The sequence below is a fragment of the Penicillium hordei genome, assembly GCF_028827395.1.
Source record: "Penicillium hordei strain IBT 12815 chromosome Unknown utg000002l_segment0_segment0, whole genome shotgun sequence".
NCBI classification, from domain to species: Eukaryota; Fungi; Ascomycota; class Eurotiomycetes; order Eurotiales; family Aspergillaceae; genus Penicillium; species Penicillium hordei.
Genome location: NW_026623143.1, coordinates 3,827,637 through 3,842,053, shown reverse-complemented (window position 1 = coordinate 3,842,053; position 14,417 = coordinate 3,827,637). Strand labels below are relative to the sequence as shown.

Below are 14,417 nucleotides of genomic sequence, written 5' to 3'. Positions count from 1 at the left end.
GATAAGTAATCACACTTAAAAACAATTAATAACTACATTAAAATCTAGAGACATCCATGGTTGCTAGGAGGCCCAAGGGCTACAACCTTAAAAGGTTCTCAGGGTCTATTTAATTATTTTTCATGTATCCCGAGGGTTTTATTCGACTGAATATGAAGATCCGAAGCTCTACACCTGGACAAGATAGATAAGACTCCAACGTTATGAAGATGCTATTATACAGGCTTAAATTAACTTAAAGATAGTGCGATACGCCAACAGAAGCCAGGTCGCAGGAAAACAACTCCAGAAAGAAAAAGCCGCTTATATCGCAGGTCAGCGCCGGACCATAAAACGTTTCGGCTTGCCAAAAGTGGTTATTTTTTACCAGCCTCGCAAAATCGCAATTCCCGACAGCAGTTCGAATGCTTATAACAGAGCAGTGCACGTAAAATAAGCTAGGGTTTTGGGTTTGGGAGGCTTTTGCTCATTGGATTCATAAAAGAGCACATGCAACAACTGATTTGGGGATGCCAAGGATCTTGCCAGCCAGGAAAGTTGTCGATATTTTTGGTAAGAATGATCCGGGCTGATAGAAATGTCTCATTTGGGCTGAGGCGTCAAAGAAACTTTCTTCTGGGTGAGCTGTGCCTTGTTAGCAACCGAATATACTCCGACACGTAGCGAATCAAAGTCAAGGGATCTCGCGGCAAAACTTGCACGAGGCAGGTGAAAGAGGCGTTAACGACAAAGTTCTGTATTGAACTTACCCAGTTCTTTTTGCAATCACGATAAGCTCTAGACAAGGCAGTCAGTGAGAAAGCCTAGATATGATAATCATGACAATATTGTACGAGCTGGTCAATTTCTGACCAAGAGCCAATGAGGATTTCTGACATACTGGAAATAATCATGGCACATTTCGCGCTCGAAGGCGTTCCGTTTCATACACTTGAGACTCCGATCCGCGAAGTCTTGGCATGGGTCGTAGTACTCGCTAGCATGTTTACTAAAATTGCAAGTTAGCTATCAGTATGGATAAACGCCACACGTATTCACCCCTGTGAATACGCGGCCATCGGGCTAGTCTGTGTTACTACGCGTGGCTCTCAAGACCCCATAGTCCATTCCATGTAAAGATGGAGCACATCCGCGATCACGGATGACTCCAGAAAAGTCATATCACGTTTGGGGAATGGACAAACACAGAAAAGGGTGGAAAGAGGAAACATTGAAACATACTGCGTGAACTTCTTCTCCGCTTTCTCCCACGCTTTGTCGTGAGTGTCTCTTTGGGTTGACTCGGCCGCCATGGGTGCAGTGAATTCGTATGTCTCCTAAATTTGCAAGCGATAATTAAGGCAATTAGATTAATCAAATAGAATAGAATTCCAAAGCGTTGCTCGAAGATCAGATTGGAGGTGGAGGTTGATTGGAGCAGAAGTTAGCGTTGGATGAAGGAAGAATTGGGGATCCGCAGTCTTGGCGCGGAGATCGGCCAATGTACCCCAAAGTCCCGAGGTCCGCATAACATGTTTTTATCTACGTATTGTGTTTGGGCGTTGGGTTTCATATTATTCTAGAAGAATCTACAATTGTACAGCACTTAGTTATGTCTGATCCGCGGACCCATTGAACTAGCCTAAGGCCCCATTTTAGAGTCCAGCTTTCTAGCCAATATATATCCTCATGATTTTTTCAATTAACCCAAGGACCTGTTATCAATAATTATTCCACTTCCCCGTTTAGCCTTCTCCAGATACCCTTGGAACCCACTATCCAACCTTGGTTAGTGTCAACTCCCGTGCTTGTGCAGACATCACATGGTCACTGAAAGAGCCATCGATGGATATTGCATACCGGGGCCCCTGAAAAGGTGAGCTACTTCCATACTTCAGAGAAGTTTTAAGCACTGGAAGCATTGATCCGGGAAGAAAATACACTTGGCGGGAGATTACGCCGAAGAATGGATCTGGTTGTCTTCAACCGAAATAAATCAAAGGTAGAAGAAATACAGCCGTCAACCGTCCTTCCAAGCTGCATTTATAAGAGGATGGCACCGAGGCCGCTATTAAACACGACATAGATAGCGCCGAAACTGCCCGTGATAAGCAGCCGCATTGAAATGTTTAGGCACCCTAGTCTATGTATCCATAGATATCTAAAACCAGTCAAAAATTTCCACTCGATAGCATATCGGAGCATCAATGCTAGTATGGTATCAGTATTCTCCTAGGTCGCACTTTATATTCAACCCCCCACCCCCCCCCCGGGGCGCGCTCTTTGATTCTAAGAACTCTGATGGAGCCCTAACGCAGCATGATTTTATGGCAATGAAATCCAATGAGAATCAAGTCCCCGGTGGCATACTCCGTCGTTCCGAGACGCGGGTGGAGCATTAATCTATGTGTCATGCCAAACCGAAATTGGGAACAATTTCCATAACGAGATTGTTGATCCTTAGAGAACCTCCAAATCTGATTGGTAACCGTGCATGCATAGAGCACGAGCTCTGTCTCCTGCTTATCTAGCCCACTAGATGGTCAATTATGCATGAAAGCTCCTGAAGTTACCGATGGTGCTCGCGTCACTCGAAGCTTGATAGATTTGTCATGTTATGATTGCTAGGAAGATGTAGAGATTCGATTGGACAATGAAAATTAGATCAAAGCTATATATCCGTCGTTGCCGTCTGTTGTTCGAAACGGTTGACATGCTCACTTCCATTCCATATTGCGCACGTCGGAATAGCATCCATAGAATCCTCCCCAATTCTTTCTCTTCCCAATATCAAAGTCCGATAACTTTGAAGTTTTGTGCTAGATTTAGCAAATTTATGTTCAGTTTTATCCTACCTGAAGTGAAGTAGCGCTCCTTTTGGCACACATCGTTGGATGTCACCTGGTGGTTTTTCTTTCGAGATTGCGTCTATGAAAGAGAGCCATGAGACTTATGCACCAGCAGAAATACGGCGACAGTAGAAACATTGATATACGCCCCGATACCTTCGTTGTCGACATGGTTCTAATTCGGCAAGCGGCCATTGCTAGTTAGTAACAAAGAGATATTCCCGTCGAAAAAGGTCATCTCGGTGCCGGAAATTGTCACCTTTGATACATCGAAACACCTAGAGTTTATCCCACCCTCGAAATTGTACACGATAGAAGATCTAGGCTTCTCTGGTAGAAAAGAGGTTTCCCCTATTGGTGTCTCGGAGCGGTTCTCACTTTTCTCCGCCGAAGCCGTCCAGCAAATGAGAAAGGAGATTTTGAACCCGGAGGTGCGAAAAAAAGATGAATAGTCGAGTATATTGATATAATTATGGGATAAGGCGCTGACACTTTTGGAAGGTGTGCGCTGTTCATTCATGATGCTTGGAAAACCCCCGAGACGCTAGAGATTGTCTCAAGTATCGCTAAAGTTGACCTTATCCCTGCCATGGACTTCGAGATTGGCTATATTAACTTCTCCATGAGCAGCAAGGAAGATAAATCGAGGGATCTTTCAGCGGCAGAGAAACAAGAGCGAGAGGCCACGGGTGAGTCGCAGGGAGGTGAAAGTCCTATAGTGGACTGGAAAACTGATAGTTACCCCTTCGTTTGCGTGACTATGCTATCAGATTGTACGGATATGATCGGCGGTGAGATCGCCCTAGTGGTAAAAGTTCGAGAGCCGCAGATGGTAACTAGGCATTCTAATTCTAACCGGCATATTACCAATACTCCAAGCCTACAAAGGTGCATAGAGCTGGACCGTGATTTGCAAGGTGGGGGAGGGGGGTTTCGGGTCATTATTTGGCGTTTTTTCCTCTCCCTTGCATACGAAATTGAAGTTATATATCGGTTCTCACTAAAGAAGATGATAGGCAGAGTAGGTAGTCGCCCGAATAGTGTTATGAAATTACTATTCCTCCAAGTTAGCAGGGTGGTAGAGACGTAAAAGCCCTCAAGTTCAATCGAAAGCCCGAAAGCTCTTGAGTTGTGGTTTAGAGTGTCTTTTTTAAATGTCCTGATGCATGATCTACGATCTGTGGGTGAACCAGTGGATGCAAGATCTAGATGTGTAAATGAGGTCGAATATGTCTTGATCGACCATATTATTAAAGATAAAAATACGTGATTGGCTCACCTGGTATCAGTTTAGGAATGAAAGAAAAGTGAAGCCAAAAACCGGGCAACGTCTTCGTGTCGTAAGATCTCTCGAGGCTTCATTCACATACAAAAGTCCCTCACTTGTAAGAGGTGTACAGTTGCACTTGCTATGCGGATTATTTTCACAATAGACCTTTGGGCAAGCTCAACCAGTCCAAAATGAGAAAACGTCATGAAAGGACCATCGATAAAAGAAAGTGACGAGTCATGTCCGAAGTTGCCAGGTCGAAGCTCCTTGAGGCCCCTTCCTCATGATTATGTGATTGCTTGCCTGAGGCCACCAAAACATCTGCCCTCTCACGTAAAGAATCTGGATCATATTATTGCTCTTCCTTGTACCTTTCTCTCAATCTCAGACAGTCACGTTGTCCTTGCAGCGTTCTTCGACTTTTAGCGTTTGTCTCTGCGAAAACTTGTTGATCACACCTTGCCACTTTGCGAAACTTTTACTTTCCGGGACCCCCACCGCATTCCGTCGACACTCGCGCATTCGCCCCAAGACGCCTTAAAACGCACTCCGGTTGATGGGCTACGTCCCTAGAGTGGAAAACACAGCTCTTGAAGAGCCCCAGAAGATCAACATGGCAGCTAGAAGTGGTTCTGGGGCTGAGGCATCGGGGGTAAGTCCATTCCCGCATCTGATTAATGTGACCAAAAACTAAATACTGACGTGCGCTATACAGCTGGTTAACACCCTCCAAGGCCATGTCGATGATATTCGCACTCTGATACAGTGTGGTATATGCATCCGTCCCCTTTACGAACCGTTTACTATCGCCTGCGGGCACACTTTCTGCTACTCAGTGAGTCCCTCCTATTGTACGATCTTGTTAATTCTATTAGCTGACCAAAATTATTCACTTAGTGTCTATCCTCATGGTTTGCTGGTGGAAGATCAAAGCGAACATGCCCGGACTGCCGAGCACCCGTAAAGACCCAACCAGCTCCAGCTTATTTGGTGAGTTTTAACAGTCCTTCAACATCCTTGAATTCGTTTCATTGTATTAACATATCTCTCCTGTTACAGGTCCGTGCCGTTGTGCAGATGTTCACAGGCCGAGCTGAACTTTTAGACAAAGGAGAAACGACTACAGAGCATACAAAGAACCAAAGAGACGAAGCAGAAAGACTAGACCAGGACAAGGCCAATAATCATCCAACCGAGGGAGGTTTGTTCGGGGGTCTTTTCAAGCCCAAAGCTCCCCCACTCCAACCTGTCATTGACACCCATGACGGAGTGGTTCGATGTCCGGTCTGCTCGTGGGAATTAGAAGGACACAATTGCGCAGGATGCGGCTATCGATACCGGTCGGATTCCGAGGAGACAGATGACAGTGGATCAGCTGACTTCAGTGAGACCGACCTAGACTCGCTCGATGATGGTATGGACGAGGAGGAGGCCGATGGCGAGCTAGAGGGATCTGATCACTTCGACGACATCGATGAACGTGATGGCGTTTGGGGCAACTTTGCGCTTCAGTATTATGGGCCTACCATCCCTGGACGCCCTAACTGGCCCTCAGGTGCTAGCCGGCAGATTTTCGACCGGCTTGAAAACTTGATGGATGGACCTGGTATGATCCCAATGGGGCTCCCGATCCCAGTGGATCATGGCAACTATTTCGCTTCAGGTAACACCCATGGGAGTGAATACGACGAAGAAGAGGAAGACGAAGACGAAGAGGAAAATGAGTATGACGAGTCAGACTCATTCATTGATGCTGAAAACGACCATCCGCCCACGAGTTCGTTCATTGAAAGTCAAGCCGATCGTCTCGGGAGTGGCGATATGTATGAATCGGAATCAGACCGTTCCACCGGCACCGTTGTGGATGATGCTGAGGGTGGCCACCACCATCCCATACCGCTTGGGCTCAATTATAGAAACACTACGCCTTACTTTGACGACGAGGCTTCTGATGAAGAGGAGGAACAGGAAGTCTCAGTGGATTCGGACGAAGCGGAATCGGACGACAGAGAGATGGTCGAGGAAGACTCGGATGAATCTGACGAAGACGCAATCCAAACTGCACCACCTCGTCAGGCTAGTCTACAATATCCACGCCAGTCCCCCTGGTTCCAAGCCCCCAGCGATGCGTCATGGCTTACAGCGAGGCCACCACCTGAAGAAGTTCCTGACTCACCTGAGGAGGAGGAATCCTCACCGCCTGTTAGGCCCGCTAGACCTACTGCGCGCCGTTCGATCCATAACGGGACCACTGCTCATAATGCGATCACCCTCGATGATTCCGACGAAGATCAGCCTGTCGGTCCAGTGAGAAGAACTACACAGAGGCGACGTGCCAGATTCTCTCCATATTAGAGATCTTTCAACCATCGACGCGGTATTTGCTTTCGCATTTTATCGGCCTTCTTAATGTTTTGTTTTAGCTACAGCGCGGCGCTTGGGTAATGATAAGAGGACTGTGGACATGGTTGGCGTTTTGTCTTATTTTGATATCAAAAGAACGACCTATTCCCCTTTTCTTTTCCTCTTTTTTCCTTCCGATGCCTTCAACGGCTTGATTCTATCTTCCATGTTTGTTTCTTATCGGTTCAGCCGTACTCTATGAATACCCCTATTTATCCTTCTTCGGTTCTATCTTGATATTTTGGTTGCCCCTTGCCAGTGAAGTCGAAGAACCTAGTATCTTGGCACTCAATAAACTGTGGCTACAAAATCCGTCATTAGATCCATGGAAAAGCACCCAGGCTCTACTGTATTAAGTTCTTGCTTCTCATTCTCTTCTCCCACCAAACAAGTAGAGCGCAAACTAACAGAGTGCACTGGCTTACTTGATAGTATTATTGCTAACATATGTTGCGTCAGAATTGATAAATACATGTACCTACGACGATTCTCGAGTCCATTTGGAGTAAATAAATGCATCTACCATGACCCACCTGGTGGACACCCTATTTACAAGCAAATTCAACCAACAAGAATAGCCAGCAACCATTTCCACATGACGTAGCGTAGGACTCTTTGGTTATTTGTTGAAACAACAAACTTGCGAGATTGGATGGAAGCAAGGTTATAAAAGTGTGGTACGTACCTATACAGCTTTTCCGATTGTTTACCTTAATCACGAAGTTTACTATTCGGGGGCAGTGCTGCTTGAAATAGGGATATGATTGAATACTTCAATGCACCGAAGAAATCCGGTACATATGCAAAAATAGTAAAATACACAGATGTGACTCCAAATACACCTGACCCCGAGCAACGCTCCCCATTTTACTCGGTCAATGACCAAGATCGAGACAAGAAGATTATGAACAAAATTTATACATCAGCCTTCACGGTGTCATTAGTAGCAAACGGAACTTCGAAGACAACAGCACCATTGCGGCCTCCTGAAGTGGGGCCTTCATGGAAATTGTTGTTGAAGCACTTCCAGCGAGCCAATCGGTGCTCTTTGCCGACAGCGGCGATGATGGACAAACCACGAGGTTCGTGCTCGGTCTCAGACTTTTTTGATTCAGCACCTGGCATATCAGACTCGGGGCGTCGTTCGAAGACCGCAATGTCGTTGATGACACCCTTAATCAAAGGCTCTGGCTCTTTTTGCTCAGCCGCAGGGGTGGCATCAAGAGCAAGAGTCTGGTTGAGTTGCTGCGAGGGTGTGTCTGGCGGTGTCACGGTACTAGATAGGCCTGCACCGATGGGACCCAGAGCGATAAGGGTCTTTTTATCTTCTGAGACGCGCCATGCGCGGATGAAACCATCCCAGCTGCCACTGAGGACAACATCGGTACCCGGTAGAGTAGCGAGTGCGGTGATCCAGCGAGGCATGGGACGCATGTGGCGCGTGTTGTGGGCGGCAGTCGCCTCGTCTGTCTCGGGTGATAACACATCCAGAGGGGGGATTGGGTCCAAGCCATGAGCAAGGCGGACGGTGAAGAGTGGCTTCTTCTTGTGAACTGACCAAAGGCAAAGGGAGCCGGAATCTGAGCCAGTGACGAAGTGAGTGGGTGGGAGGGGGGCAATGCAGTCAATGTTGCTCTCGTGGTAAGGGGCATTCCTGGAGGCGCCACCACGGAACACGAGCTGTGTTTCATCGACAACCTTCCACAGGCGGGCGGTGCGATCCCGAGCACCAACACTGACACATTCGTCAATGGTCATGGCAGCAACTCCGGTGACATGATCCTGGTGGCCGAAGAGTGTTTCGACATAGGCGTGGCCTGCCCCGCTGATGGACCATGTCTTAATTGTGCGGTCGTACGAGCCAGAGAACAACTGCTCTCCAGAACTCATCGTTGAGATATGGCGTGCAAAAGACAGGCTGCAAACCGAGTCTCTGTGGTGCAAGAAAGTCTTGGTTGGCGTCAAAGTCTCTGCGTCCCAGATAATAAGCTTATTGTCCGCTCCACCGGTGGCCACGAATTTTCCAGAAGGTGAGACGGCAACAGATATGATGCTTCCTGTATGTCCTTGATCCTCTCCTGATTCGCCAACTTTGCGCATACCACGAGCGTACTTCACACGCTTGGGCTTCTTGCGCTGGGGGCGCGTAGGCCGCTTGGAAGTATCATTATCGTCGTTCGATTCTGTAGAGCCCGCTGCACTAGGTGTAGCCAATTCCCACTTGGTCAAAGTCTTATCCTTGGAAACAATGTAGACAAATGGTGGGTGGACTGCAATGGCAGTGTTCGACTGGGTATCTGAGCGGAAAAAGGAATGGGGTGCCGAGGGAACGGATAGTTTCGCAGCGATTTGACGGAACGTCCGTCCTTTGAATTCATCGACATCCTTCTTCAATCGCTCCGCGATCAAGTCTCGGTCGATATCTGCAGCATCAAATCCAGCCTCGTCGACTTCTTCTTGGATGTTACCCAAGTAGCGTTCAGCGAGTTTCAATCTTCGATCCGCCGCGGTTTCGCCATCTTCGGAGTCCGATCCGCTTTCGTCGCCTGACTCTGCCGTATCAATTGCGGCATCTTCGTCCAAGTCACTGCCTGAGATTGATTCTTCTCTCTCTCTGGTACGTCGAACACCGTCGGTTTTGGCATCCACGCCTCGCTTTTTCGATCCTGGGGCTCCGGCACGGTCGTCTCTCTTCCTCTTGCGCTGAGAATTGGGTACAGTGAAAAAGGATGACATGGCGACGTTTTGTCAAGCCTGTCAGTTCTTGATCTCTGTATAAAAAATTCAAATATGGCGTTCTCGAGGGACTCGGACTGCGGAGATCAAAACTTCAACTTTTTTTTGGCAGAAAAAAAAGCGCTAAGCGGCGGCTGACTCAGCAGGTAGCTGACCTCACGGGAGCTCCAGGCGTCAAGCTCACCGCGCGGTCCTCCTCACTTAACCACTACTCCCCTTCGTCTTCTCTGATCATCTACTTGCTTGTTATTTTTTTTATTTATCTCTCATACCGCAAACATGTAAGTTGACGGTAATCTGGTTTCTACAAATGGTCATTAACAGTTGCTAGGGAGGTTCTTTTGGGTATCGCCGGCAAGGACTTCGTCATTCTTGCTGCATCCAAGGCCGCAATGAGAGGCCCAACAGTCCTCAAGGCTGAAGATGATAAGACACGACAGTTGAACAAGAACACATTGATGGCCTTCTCTGGCGAGTCGGGAGATACCGGTATGTAGCTTCTCCGATGAGATATACAAGATGCTAATGAGATACCTATGTTAGTTCAATTTGCCGAATACATCCAAGCCAACGCTGCACTCTACAGCATGCGCAACGAAACCGAGCTCAGCCCCTCTGCCGTTGCCAATTTCGTCCGGGGAGAATTGGCACGCAGCCTGCGGTCACGAAGTCCCTACACAGTAAACCTGCTGCTAGGTGGTATAGATCCGGTCACTGAGAAGCCTCATCTCTACTGGGTTGATTATCTAGCGTCGCTTGCGCCCCTCCCATATGCTGCCCACGGCTATGCCCAGTATGTTTCCTGGCCCATGATGATGGACGATACGAAAGTCCAGGCGAGAGATAACTGATGCTGACTCTGCTAGATACTACTGCCTCTCCATTCTTGACAAACACCACCATCCCGACTGCTCCCTCGAGGAGGGCCTTGCGCTCCTCACACTGTGCACAGATGAGCTGAAGCGTAGACTACCAATTGACTACAAGGGGGTAAGTTCTTTAGAAAGCCATCCCCAAATGCCGTTATGCTGATACAATTATTCGCAGATGTTGGTGAAGGTCGTGACAAAGGATGGTGTGCAAGAAATCTCTGTGGATAACGATAAGGTGGTCCGGAGTGCTTGAAGGTCGACATACCACGGCGTTTGTTGTATCACATCTTATGACGTTTTTCTTTTGATTCCGAGATAATCGAACGGTCGGCATGATTTAGGCTGTAGCAACCTTGGAAGTCAAGTAAAGAGTAGATTACTAGATAGTCTTGAATAAATAATAGGCAAATACGGCCCTATAATCTCACTGCTCAAAATGAACACCATTTTGTATGGAACGTACTGTACTCCGTATACGGCTTGGCATTGGTCTGACCATGGGCGTTTGACTTGTTTGCAACTAAGTCGCATCCCGAGCTCTGAGAAAGTCAAGAACTCCGAGATCACCAACTTTTCGATCCAAATCATCTCACAATGTCCAAAAGACCAGCAGAGCTTCCCTTGGAGCAAGACTTCTCTGGCTCACCTGTATCGAAAAAGGCGCGCGTCGAGGACGACAATGACTCCGATTCTCGCAACCGCGCAGTGCCCGCATACCCATCGAGCGTCGAAGAGCTGGGACAGGATCGCAATGGTGTGGATATTCAAGGAGCAGCTGAAATAGAAGGGGAGGAGCTCGAGGAGGGCGAAAAAGACCCCTCTGGATTCTCGGATATTGACGAAGATGCACCTGCACTCAGCGCTCCGAAGCGGCAAATCGCCCCCATGGAAGGCTACAGCGACCTGTACCTCGACACGATCAACCGGGAAATCCTGGATTTCGATTTCGAGAAGCTGTGCTCCATCAGTCTGTCAAATATAAATGTGTACGCATGCCTTGTCTGCGGCAAATACTTCCAGGGCCGTGGTCCGAAATCGCATGCCTATTTTCACGCCCTTGAAGTTGGACACCACGTCTTCATCAACATTGGCACGAAGAAGGTCTATGTTTTGCCTGAAGGATACGAAGTCAATAACAAGAGTTTGGAAGATATCAAATATGTGGTTGATCCACACTACACAAAGAACCAAGTGGTCAAGCTCGATAAGGAAGTGCATGATGCCTGGGACCTTTCTGGGTCGAAGTACAGACCAGGTAAGAGCCTGCACCATGATAAAGTTGAAAGGTTCATTTTGACTAATCATTTTGACTAATTGTTTTTCTTTTCAGGGTTTGTCGGCATGAACAACATCAAAGCCAACGACTACGTCAATGTAGTAGCTCAACTACTGGCACATGTTTTGCCTATTCGCAATTTCTTCCTCCTCCACGATTTCCCTACGCCTGGCACACCAGAGATCATTCTTCGTTTTAGCACGCTGGTGCGCAAGCTATGGAACCCTAAGGCATTCCGGTCACATGTGTCTCCACACGAGTTACTACAGGAGATTGCCGTGCGATCCTCGAAACGGTTTACTCTCACAAACCAAGCAGATCCTGTGGACTTCTTGTCTTGGTTCCTAAACTGCTTGCACCTCGCCTTAGGAGGGTCCAAGAAGCCCTCTCCAACACCCACAAGTGTTGTTCACGCAGCGTTCCAGGGCCGCGTACGGATCGAAAGCCAAGCTATCACCGCTCACTCCGACACCCAAAATGCCCGTTTGGTATTCACTGAATCTGGCACAATCAATAGCCAGGTAACTCCTTTCCTCATCCTCACACTGGACTTACCCCCCACACCCCTCTTCCAATCTGCCAATCGGGAGTCCAGTATCCCACAGGTTCCCTTGACTACCCTCTTGAACAAATATAACGGCTACACGGCATCAGAGAAACTGGCACACCGTGTCCGACACCGTCTCCTCCACCCTCTTCCTCCCTACCTCTTCTTCCATATTAAGCGCTTCAGCAAGAACCGCTTTGTCTCTGAGCGAAACCCAACCATCGTCACCTTTCCCTCGCCGCACAACTTGGATATGTCCCCCTACGTCGAGCCAAATCCCAATATTTGCTCACCCGGAGAGCCAATCCTCTACGATCTTGTCGCAAACATCATCCTCGACCCTGCCATAGCCGCACCCGGTGCAATGGATGACGCTGTGGATAAGGGCGTCAACGCTGCGTCAGGGGCTGGCGGTTCTTCCAGCGGGGCCGGTGGTGGCAGCGAGAAGGTGTCATGGCTTGTCCAACTTCATGATAAAGCCATGGAGGCCGAGAACACTCGCACCAAAAACGGCGGTTCCACAGAGAAGCAGCAGCAGGGCCCGGAGTGGCTTGAAATTCAGGATTTGTTCGTCAAGCGTGCGGAGAGCGAGACGCTGTTTACTCGTGAGGGATATCTTATGGTCTGGGAGCGGCGTAAGGTGCCAGGGAACAAAGGAAAGGGACGTGCATGATCTGAGATGGTTACACCTGAGAGGTTGGCTTGGGCTTCAAACTTCCTATTGTCTTTTACGTTTGTATGTTTGAGAGAAAATGCAATGTACCATCAAATAATGACGAAATTATGCTTTGGTTTCGATATATTCCACTGTACGGTAAAACAGGCGCAAATGCTGCATTAGAAATGAAAAGATATAGAAAGACAACACCTGCTATATTTTACAGCCTAATTATATACTAGTGGGATCCCGAAATGGGAAACGACTGCCAACGTACATTTGTACCTATCGCCGCCTAGTTATGTGGATTACAGTAACCATGTAATTTTATGACTATAGAATACTCAATGGGTGAATAAGAATTTGTTTGATATGTAGTAGAGGTCCTATTTTCCATATCCGGCAAGCGTGGCCGAGTGGTTAAGGCGCTACGTTTAGGAGGTTATTTGATAATAACATCTGAACCCGTAGTGGGAAACCGCGCGCGTTCGAATCGCGCCGCTTGCATTTCTTTTTTTTGTACTTTATAACTACAGTAAAACCTATTTATAACGATAGCGGATATAATGATAACACGGTTTAAAATCTGTTTACTGCTTACGAACTTTATTAATTCACCCTCTCTTCCATGCAAAAACAATGTTATATCCAGAGATTTATACGTCATTTTCAGCCAATCCTGACTAATTAAAACCCCGCTGTGTAATCACGTGGTCTTTGGCCGATTTCAGCCAATTAAAAAGCCTCACCGATCAATCCTAACCTCCTAGAAAGTGACTCTATGAGAATAGTTACTTACTGCGCTTGATAGACATGAAGGGTTCGTGAAGGTGAGGATATGGGGGGTAGAGAAGCAGTGCGATGATAAGAGCTTTTTTGGAACCTGAATTTGTATATAAACCAGAAATATATATTTAATATATGGCACCTTGATTTGACAATTAACTGCTTATAGTATTATAATGTATCGTTATAAATAGGCTTTACTATATACTTCCCCCCCTCGGTGTTATAACTTCTCAAAGGATAATGAATAGTAACACAGAGTGCCATTCAGACTCTAATATGTACAATATGCGAAGATGGTAAAAATGTAGACCCTAAGAGGCCTTTTTTATGTATAACAGGGGACTTTGTTTTCCTAGAATGGCTACTCTTGAGACAGCCACCTGCCTTGGTGCCTGGCTTGTCAGATTATGACATAGCTGCCTCAAGGATTATTCCAAGTAACTGGCTTCCTGTTCGTTGTCAGAATTAACCTTTCATCTCCTATCTTTGCCCCTTAATAGCCAGAACAGCTACCCAGGCAATGCCAAGACCTTTTCACAAGCAAAACTGCCAGAATCGAACGGCTATCATAGCGATGGACAACCTTCGAGAGACTGATATTGAGAGCTACATTGTGGGTTTAAATGATGATGCCATTGAAGAAATAGCAAACCATATTCAGAGTACACCAGTGGATCGACTTGAAAGAGCCGAGACTGACCCTGGTGACCCTGGTGATTTTGACGACGAAGCTGAGGAAAACATCCTATCTTCTCAGGGGATTGAAGATGTTTTCAGAAGTGATACGCAGGACCCATCCTTATCACGGGAGCAGGTCTTTCTTGACTTGCACAATACGGAGGACCTCACATACCAGTTGGTCGAATCCACACAAACATTGAAGACCGAGGGTCAGAATTACCCTGAAAGCAGAGACTATAATTAACTCAACCTCAAATAGCCCGGCAACAACTTGGCCCAGCCAAGTTCTTTTTTCTTTAGGACCAAGCAGGTCCAAGGCAAGTTATCGGCAAGACCAGAACAACTTGCAAATGTGAA

General features: G+C 47.2%; 7 protein-coding genes across 7 annotated transcripts; 5 read left to right on the top strand and 2 right to left on the bottom strand.

The window, feature by feature from the left end:
* Positions 1–582: 582 nt before the first annotated feature.
* On the bottom strand, positions 583–1,292 carry N7537_004779 (uncharacterized protein; the record flags this gene model as incomplete). Its single annotated transcript, XM_056895836.1, has 4 exons — positions 583–624; positions 750–777; positions 881–988; positions 1,222–1,292. The coding sequence occupies 4 exons, from the start codon at positions 1,290–1,292 to the stop codon at positions 583–585; spliced, it is 249 nt and encodes an 82-aa protein (XP_056755584.1).
* A 1,739-nt stretch (positions 1,293–3,031) lies between these two features.
* Positions 3,032–3,657, top strand: N7537_004778 (uncharacterized protein; the record flags this gene model as incomplete). Its single annotated transcript, XM_056895835.1, has 2 exons — positions 3,032–3,259; positions 3,370–3,657. Coding segments are annotated over 2 exons (516 nt in total), but the record flags the coding sequence as incomplete, so codon positions are not given.
* A 997-nt stretch (positions 3,658–4,654) lies between these two features.
* On the top strand, positions 4,655–6,453 carry N7537_004777 (uncharacterized protein; the record flags this gene model as incomplete). Its single annotated transcript, XM_056895834.1, has 4 exons — positions 4,655–4,750; positions 4,814–4,933; positions 4,996–5,088; positions 5,158–6,453. 4 exons carry the CDS (start codon positions 4,655–4,657, stop codon positions 6,451–6,453), a joined length of 1,605 nt encoding a protein of 534 aa, XP_056755582.1.
* A 963-nt stretch (positions 6,454–7,416) lies between these two features.
* N7537_004776 (ribosomal RNA-processing protein RRP9) lies at positions 7,417–9,237 on the bottom strand (the record flags this gene model as incomplete). The annotated part of the gene is made up of 1 exon (XM_056895833.1): positions 7,417–9,237. One exon carries the CDS (start codon positions 9,235–9,237, stop codon positions 7,417–7,419), a length of 1,821 nt encoding a protein of 606 aa, XP_056755581.1.
* A 54-nt stretch (positions 9,238–9,291) lies between these two features.
* pre1 (proteasome core particle subunit beta 4) lies at positions 9,292–10,524 on the top strand (the record flags this gene model as incomplete). The annotated part of the gene is made up of 6 exons (XM_056895832.1): positions 9,292–9,296; positions 9,350–9,518; positions 9,573–9,726; positions 9,781–10,030; positions 10,104–10,227; positions 10,285–10,524. 6 exons carry the CDS (start codon positions 9,292–9,294, stop codon positions 10,360–10,362), a joined length of 780 nt encoding a protein of 259 aa, XP_056755580.1. The 3' UTR covers positions 10,363–10,524.
* A 179-nt stretch (positions 10,525–10,703) lies between these two features.
* N7537_004774 (ubiquitin carboxyl-terminal hydrolase family protein) lies at positions 10,704–12,605 on the top strand (the record flags this gene model as incomplete). Its single annotated transcript, XM_056895831.1, has 2 exons — positions 10,704–11,364; positions 11,440–12,605. 2 exons carry the CDS (start codon positions 10,704–10,706, stop codon positions 12,603–12,605), a joined length of 1,827 nt encoding a protein of 608 aa, XP_056755579.1.
* Positions 12,606–13,953: 1,348 nt separating this feature from the next.
* N7537_004773 (uncharacterized protein) lies at positions 13,954–14,304 on the top strand (the record flags this gene model as incomplete). The annotated part of the gene is made up of 1 exon (XM_056895830.1): positions 13,954–14,304. The coding sequence occupies one exon, from the start codon at positions 13,954–13,956 to the stop codon at positions 14,302–14,304; it is 351 nt and encodes a 116-aa protein (XP_056755578.1).
* Between the last annotated feature and the right edge of the window lie 113 nt (positions 14,305–14,417).